An 8,118-nucleotide genomic window follows, 5' to 3' on the forward strand; every position below is an offset into this window, starting at 1 on the left:
GTCACGCTGTGATGGCGAACTCTCGTTCAGCAAGCAGAGTCTTTTTGGCGATCAACATGCGCCTTTCTCCTGAGGTCTGCGCGTCGAGAACCAATGCATAGTCGAGTTTGGCAGAATTGGTTCACAGTGCTTCACTAGCTTTGCGCTGCAGCCACAGATGGCCACCAAGAACGTTAGGGTCTCGATTTATGCAGCCTATCCCAGCAACCACGCGCGCTCCAAACAACCACCCTTCCCTGCGCTCTGGGCCCAGCTGGGCGCTATCTAGCAACCAAGCCGAATCGCCTCGTTGACCGAGGACCGCGTGTCAGCTTAGCTTTTGGCTGTCGGCAGAGAGCGTAGGGGGCCCTGTGACTTGTCTAGCACCAGTAGCATGGCCAGATTGCGGGCCTACGCAACGGCCTCTACGAAAGGAATGAAATGCGCCCAGCAACCCTGACGCCATTTCTGGAGCATACAAGAGGGTCTGCACCCCTCGCACTTGCAACTTGGCCCTGCTTCTTCAAGAAACCTATCAGCTCTCGATACAAGGACGTATTCATCAGTATTCCATACACCTATATCATATTCGGCTACAGTTGCGGTTCTTGCCGGTTCGCCTGCCGAAGATCCCTCGATCCTTGCCTACCATCCCCACGGATCAGCACGCGTTTGCCATTGAACGACCTTCACGCGCCTACGTATTCCCGCCAAGATACAAAAGTTTTCGAGTCGCGTCCTGTGCATCTAAGATCTTCCCGCTGCAGATCTGAAGTTTCACACGACTCCTATTAAATAGGCCCTCGAACCCACGCAGAAAACAGCACCACTTCACAACCCAAACACCCAGACTTCACACACCAAAGATGGACTCTCCAACAGTCGAGCTCAGGTCTGCTCTCGCATCGTGAGTAACAGCTCTTTGATTTCAAGTTCCCAGCTAAGTCGTTCAGACTGTTTGAATGCGGCAAGTACTCAGATCTGACCATTGTCTGTGGAAGCAAAAGATACCCGGTCCATCGCGCGCTTCTTGCAACTCGCTCGACCTTCTTCGATGGAGCATGTCGCGGCGGCTTTCAAGAGGCAGCAACAGGTGTTATAGACTTAACAGAGGACGATGCGGAAGCTGTCGAACACATGGTCCACTGTAAGCACCAACTTTCTGTAGGACCCTGAGACGGCGCTAGTTGACACTGCGTAGACTTCTACCACCTGGACTACCTCAACAAGCCCCTGTCACGCCAAAGCTCACAACAATCGACTCGTCCTCAGTCTCCAAGCCCAGTGACGTCACGCTTTACAAGATGCAATCCACCGAAGAAGCTCAATTTGACATTCTTGGACGATCCATTGCTTGCGCAAATGTCTGCTGCAAGCCCGTTGATGCCGCTTACGCCACCCGCCGAAGAGAGCATGTTCCAGCCGCTCAATGCATCGCCGAAGCTTCCCGATACCCCCATGGCAGATCAGTTTGCAGACGACTACATCGAGAGTGTAACCATGGAGCCAGAGGTTGACGTAGAAAGCGCTCATCTTGTCACCCACGCCAAGGTGTACGCGATTGCAGAGAAGTACGTACCACTTTTCGTCATATTCCGCCCCTGACTTTCTTTTTTTATTCACTGGCTTGTCAGCCATCTGTAATATGCGATCGCAACTTTTGTTGTGCTGCGTCGCGCCGCGTTGCGCATCGCGGCGGAAAGTCTCCGACACCCCGCGATGTGCGTCACCAGCATGGTCAGAGTGCCAATCCAGAGTCGTCAGACCTCCCTCCACCCCGCCACACCCCAGCACATGGCCTTTTGCAGTGGTATTGCCCAATCACTGGTTCCTTCATCTCGATTCATCGACTTGCACATCTAGAACGGACCGCGTCACCGTGTCACTTTCTTTCAACCACTCACGGATCTCTGCCGAAGCAACGCAGTACTGACTTACATCACAGGTACGGAATTGCTGGCCTGAAATCGCTTGCGCGCAGCAAGTTCTCCTATCAGATCTCCATGCATCTGAATAGCCCTGAGTTTGCAGACGCCTGCCAAGAGGCGTACGAGTCAACCTTCCACACCGATCGCGGACTGCGGGACGTTATCATCCAGACCTTCCGCGCCAACCCTGATTTGTCAATGCGTGAGGACGTCGAGATGGCGGTCCGCGAGACGCCAGGTCTTGCCTTTGAGCTCTTCCGCATGGCCAGTGGCCTTCCCGTCTCGTCTTGAGGATCGGACCTATCCGGCTTACGAACGTGAGCACGGCGGCTTCATCACACTTCGACAATGCAGTCACTACAGCCATCGAAAGGATCGTAGATCCGATCGATGCATCTCATGCCACAGTCAGAAACAGTATGTATCAGCGTCAAGGCACCATCCAGCGGCGTTCTGGGATTCTGGAGGACTGCTTGTACTTCCATCCATACGGCTACGATCGCTATTCGCTGCGTAGACCTCTTCTGCTCCAGTAGCAGATGGGATTGTCCACTTACTGTGCCTACTTCCACTACAAGGCAGAGCGTGCAGCCCTTGAGCAGCCTAAGCCTGTGCTAGATTCAATTGCACAGCGCATCTGCTTCTCAGCGGTTCCGCTCGATCTTCTGATTTCCGTACCAATGATACCTTGACTAGCTAGATCTTTCTTGCGAACTATGCTTTGTCTCAGCCACAGCCATTCCATGTGTCGATCACAACTGCTTGTACGTTTTGTGCAACTGCTTCAATCATCGTTCGTTCCTTGCCTTTCACGATCTAGCTCTCACATGCACCCCGCAAAGTGCATCAGCTGCACATGCACGTACGTGGTAAGCACTGCATCTATTGAACTCACATTTCAAATTGTCTCTTGGGCCCCCGATGTCCACTGCGACTACTTGCACATACCTCGACGTGGTCTTGGCGCAATTGCAACCACGAAGCTGGCTCCTTCCCCTTCCACCGCGACGTTGTCCATTCGCCAACAACAACACCACATGACAACCTGATAATCGCGAGCTTTGAGCAAACAAACGCACATCCTTGCACTTATCCGTCATTCGATCAGTCAGACCGAACAATATACTACGATGGCCGCCCCGACGGGCTCGATTCACTGCCTTCAATTCAGTATGACCCTCGAGAGTGAAAGGTATCCGCAATCATGGCGGGCACGGTTTTCTCGGCGTTGTATATAACCTCAGTAGCAATACAATGCTTCTTCTGCTCTTTACCTCAATCAACCACACCCCACCGAGTCCCGCATCAACCGAGCCGTCCGAGTCTCTAAGATGCATTCACCCTGGCTATCAGGTCTCGAGCCACTACCCGCGAAGATTCTTCTCCAGATTTTCCTCCATATACCCACAAAGAGTACGTGTAAATACGCGCTGACGAGTCATACGCTACTGGGTCTGGCGCAGAGCGCGCTTTGGGAGTCGGTAGACTTAAAGGATCACGAGTATCATCATCCTTGAGAGTTTAACGAGAGACCATACGCGCCCCCAGCTTTCCTGAGGGCCTTGGAACTACGCCCCGACCTACGAAGACTGGTGTCACATCTCGATGTCACCTTCTGGTGGGCTGATATCATCTACAACGATCCACCCGCCATTCCACCGGAGGAGCCATGTTTGACACCACGGTCGATGGAGGAAACGTTCCTGGGCGCCATACTTAAGTTGAAGTCGCTCTCAACCAGCAAAAAGAGCTCTTCCATTCCCATAAGGGAAGACCTACTTCCGATGTTTTCGATCGTCTGTTCGATCAACACTCTCTGGCTCTGGCCTTTCGCAATTTCACGTCTCTTATCTGGTCAGGTTACCCACTACCCGGGAGCGTAGCTGCCTACCCACACTGAGCCATCTCGATTTGACCAAACACTGCCGGATACCAGACGCCACACATTGGCAACAGCGCCCAACGTTCACTTCGCTGTCGATCAAGCACTCTGTCACCGTACTCACAATAGCTGAAGAGCAAGATCCAACTTTGCATAACAGGTTTTTCTTTGAGTTCCTCCACAATTGCCAGTTTCCTGCGCTACGAGATATCACGCTCTGCTGTGCACACCGTAGTCGAGGCATGGCTTTTGCTCCTGCCATTCTGCCAGCTGCTGCCAGGGGTGTCTTGAAGATCACATATCTGATGTGATTGGGATGAGGTTGATCGACTTATCGACTTTCTACAACTCCCATACAAGCTCACAATGTAACGGGCTACGCCTGGTTAGCATCCTTGGCCAACTGAGCCTCAGTGTCATGGTATCTCCGGCTTGCGGCATGCAGCCACACACTACAAGACTGAGTCAGCTGGCAGCTGGCAAGCCTCACCAAATTCATATGATTCATTCTGGCACCTACCCTCAGGGTCCACCCCTTACAAGTACTGCTTCACATTTGAGCCATACAGTAGTGATACTTGGCTGAACCGTACAGTACTACTGACTGCTGGCAGCGCTGAAGTGGCCGATATCTTGCCACCCAACATGGTGGAGAAAGAGCAGGCACAACTTCTACAATGATGACAGAGATACGCTTCTGATGCCAAAACCTCCAACAAAGCTATGGAAGTCAAAGTATGACTCAGGAGTACTACTCCAAGAACATCCTGCTCAATCACATCAAAACTATCCATCAATTACGCCTTAGTGTTGAGGGAGAGAATGATTGTGTACTCCAAGAAGATAGAGACTTATCACATGGGATGAAAACAAGAGACGACATTGCACAGAGCCTTTGGGATGCGTCTTGGACCACCGCACTCTATCACCCTACTCAATATCCTGATCTTCACCCTAATGAAGCTTGCTGGTTGATACTCAAACAGCGTGTCAAGCGTTGAGTTTGGCAGGGATGGGGATATGATAGATAGAACAGCACTAAGACCTTGCTCAAACATATACTCAGATCAGAGTGTAACAAGATTAAAATGGAGGAAGTCAGGAGAAGGATAATGGAGATACCTAATAGATGTGCAATACTTTGTAATAATGGTGGTGAGAAGATCTGTAGCAAGGGCTGGTAACTGCCACAACACCACAGAATACTTATACATGTTGCAGTATCAGTTGGCCCGTACGAGACCCGATTACCCTTGCCTAGACTGTTCTGGAATAACACGTTTTAAGGCCAGTATATAATCGTCTTTTCCTAGCTAGATAGCAACTCTTCGCAGTATTCTATCGACCCGATAGTCCTACGTTGTCATTTACCGTTGCTATCAATGTACTACAGCGGCCCACACCGCCACATGATCTAGTGTATTACAGGTCAGGTATCTAGTCGTCTTTTCCTGGCTATATAGCAACTCAGCGTAGTATTCCATCAACTCGATAGTCCTACATTATCGTTCAGGGTAACTATCAGTGTACTACAGCAGCCTACGTCGCCACAGAAGATATTGTCTACGCTATCTCAAACCACAATCCATCACGATGTGTGCACCCATTCAGTATTCTCATAGCAACACGCTCTCCCACTCCACTAACGATATCAACATCTCCACAACATCATCCCTCCACGTCACCCTTACCATCTCCTCATCCTCTTCCTCCTCATCACCCCGCACCATCCCACGACATACACTCATCCTCCTTCCCTGTGGCGTAATCAAAATTCCCCCACCCTACTGCTCCACAGCTCCAGAATTCATTCCTCACCGCCCGACCTTCTCCCCACCAAACGCAGGCTCGAGCGAGAAGAGCAAAGTGACACATGCAACGCTCATTGCACCCTTAAACCCCGAGCTCAGAGAAGAGGGTGGATCGTGGGATGGTGTCGTGAGAGTGTGTGCCAGGGAGAGGGGCGGGTATCAGGGGACCAGGTGAACATTGTCGGTGAAGGTGCTACTTGAGGGGTGTGGATGGTGTGGAGGGCTGCTGGCTCGGCGTACATCTTTGTTCGTGTTTGTCGTTTTACTTGCTTTCCGTCTTGTTAATGATGAGCGATACTTTGGCGTTGCTTTCGAGAACCATTGCGAGTCGTGTTCCTGGCCGGATGAGGTCGGGGTGGATGAGCAGAGCGCAGGAGCAGAGAGATGGAAGTAATGTGATAATACTCTTAGATTCCGAACAGGGTATATCTAATAACCTAACTTCCAATGCGTATATGTACCCAGACCATGCGCTCTATATGCGAAATTAACGCCAGCTATGCAAATGGCAAATATCTATACAACCCTGTAGCATACCCCTACTTCTCCCGGACATTGACCCTCAGGTATGGAGGATCCTTCGGCTTACACGCCGAATGCCCATTCTGGTCCACCTTGGGCGGCACACTCAACCTCTTTCCACTCTCATCCTCAAGATTGAAGTCAAAGCTCGCCAGAAAGTACGCCGTGATGATGTTCTGCTCGAGCTTCGCAAAGCGCATACCGGCGCACGGATGTCTCGCAACGCCCCAGCCCAGCCAACCATGTGGGACCTTCTTGTCTTCTTCGCGGCCAGGAAGGTAACGTGCAGGGTCCCAGACCTCGGGGTTCGGGTAGATGGAGGGGTCTTGGTGGACGTCGGCGGTGGCGTACGTGACCACTGCGTTGGGCGGGATGACCTCCATGCCGTTGCCGGTGGGCAGGGCGCGACCGCTAATGTTCTTGCGGAACGCTGTGCCGAGGAGGTTGAGGCGGATGGAGTCTTTCAGGCAGAGGTCAACGATGGGGAAGTCCGCCTCCCAAGCCTCGAGTGGCACATCGTCGAGCTGGTAGCGCAACGGCGCAGTGGAGTCTCGTGCATGTTTGGCTGCAACATCACGTATTTCGTCGCGGGCTTTGGCGAGCCATTCGGGTGAGGTAGCGAGGTAGCACAGGACCCACGAAGCATTGATGCCACTGTTGAGCAGACCTGCGAACAGCGCACCGACGATGAACTCAACGATCTTGTGCGTCCTATCGCCCTGGTCCAGCAGGTACTGTAGTGCGTCGTCGTCCTTCTCGGTGCTCGCTGCGCGCTTCTTGACAATGTTCTCGACGATCATGTATAGGCGGGCTCCAGCGTATGTGCGCTTCAAGACGGCGGGCGAAGGGAACTTGGGCAGTATAATGGACGTGGCTGTGGTGCTGGCCTCGATGTATTCGAAGAGGTTCAGCGTCTCTTCTAACAATTCTGCGTTATCGGCAATCTCGTGGGCGCCAACTATCCTCATTGTAAGGCGAAAGACGAGCCTAAAAACGCTATCGAAAGGATTGGTACGACCACTTGGATCGTTCTTGATGGCTTCGATGGCCTCTTGCGTATCGGAGGTGAGCGTCGAGAGCTTGCGGCGAAATTGGTCGTTCTTGAGAAGCGCAGCCAGACGGCGGCCGAAATGATTTGTGATGTCTTCTTCTGCGCGCTTTTCGGTGTCGTACTTTTCTGTCGGAGGTGCTACGCCAAACAGCACCGCATAGCCCTCCGTAAAGCCCAGTTCGCGCGACTCGAAGAACAGCTTGCGTCCCTCCTCCCCAGTCAATGCCACGATGGTGTTCGGTCCTGCATGGAAGGAGAAGTTGCCTGTCTTCGATTGATCGCGTCGCCGGCGATACCAGTCCCAGCGCTCTGTCCAGAAGCCCCAGGGTCCTGTTACCGGGTAGTTGTCGCCGGCAGCATGTGGCGCATTTGCTGGTAGTCTGCGAATGAAGAACGTATGTACGATGACGAAGACCAAAACGAGTACCGCTGAGGAGAGAAGCAACAATGTAGGCGACCTGACTACGCAACCGATAACGTTGAGGAGAGCCATGCTGTATGAAATTATCTACAACACCAGACCAGTAGAGAAAAAGGCCAGTAAAGATCAAACACGGCCACGGCGGCTTTAGTGACACATTATAGGTAGTACGAAGCCCAGCGGAAACTTCAGCGGAAACATGTCGTCCCGCATGTACCAATGCTCTGCCTCAGTCTGTGCAGGAGCGTTGCGCGCCTGCAATTGGCCTCAGTCGTGCTGCCATCGCTGTCGTAGCGGCGGAGAAATAGAGCGGGATGGAGGCGTTCCGTGTGTGTGACGCGCCGTCGGAATTTTAGATTCGGCTATCAAGTCGCCGAAGCAGCCCGCCAAAGTCACAGGTAAGAATTGTCCTGTCACCTCGTCTCTCGTCCACGCGACAAGCCACCGACATGTGGGCTCGACAGCCTCACCTTGTCTTGACTGGATGCCCTGAGTCCTGCAGATTTTGGGACAAATCCGGATTG

The 8,118-nt window shown here is 52.5% G+C and overlaps 2 protein-coding genes across 2 annotated transcripts; one reads left to right on the forward strand and one right to left on the reverse strand.

The window, feature by feature from the left end:
* Nucleotides 1–845: 845 nt before the first annotated feature.
* On the forward strand, nucleotides 846–2,449 carry BU25DRAFT_479752 (uncharacterized protein; the record flags this gene model as incomplete). Its single annotated transcript, XM_033711037.1, has 4 exons — nucleotides 846–886; nucleotides 933–1,126; nucleotides 1,181–1,550; nucleotides 1,925–2,449. 4 exons carry the CDS (start codon nucleotides 846–848, stop codon nucleotides 2,196–2,198), a joined length of 879 nt encoding a protein of 292 aa, XP_033557041.1. The 3' UTR covers nucleotides 2,199–2,449.
* A 3,557-nt stretch (nucleotides 2,450–6,006) lies between these two features.
* BU25DRAFT_202165 (cytochrome P450 6A1) lies at nucleotides 6,007–7,911 on the reverse strand. The gene has a single exon (XM_033701108.1). It carries the CDS (start codon nucleotides 7,664–7,666, stop codon nucleotides 6,140–6,142), a length of 1,527 nt encoding a protein of 508 aa, XP_033557042.1. The 5' UTR covers nucleotides 7,667–7,911; the 3' UTR covers nucleotides 6,007–6,139.
* Nucleotides 7,912–8,118: the final 207 nt, after the last annotated feature.

Source organism: Macroventuria anomochaeta, assembly GCF_010093625.1.
Source record: "Macroventuria anomochaeta strain CBS 525.71 unplaced genomic scaffold BU25scaffold_41, whole genome shotgun sequence".
Taxonomy (NCBI): Eukaryota; Fungi; Ascomycota; class Dothideomycetes; order Pleosporales; family Didymellaceae; genus Macroventuria; species Macroventuria anomochaeta.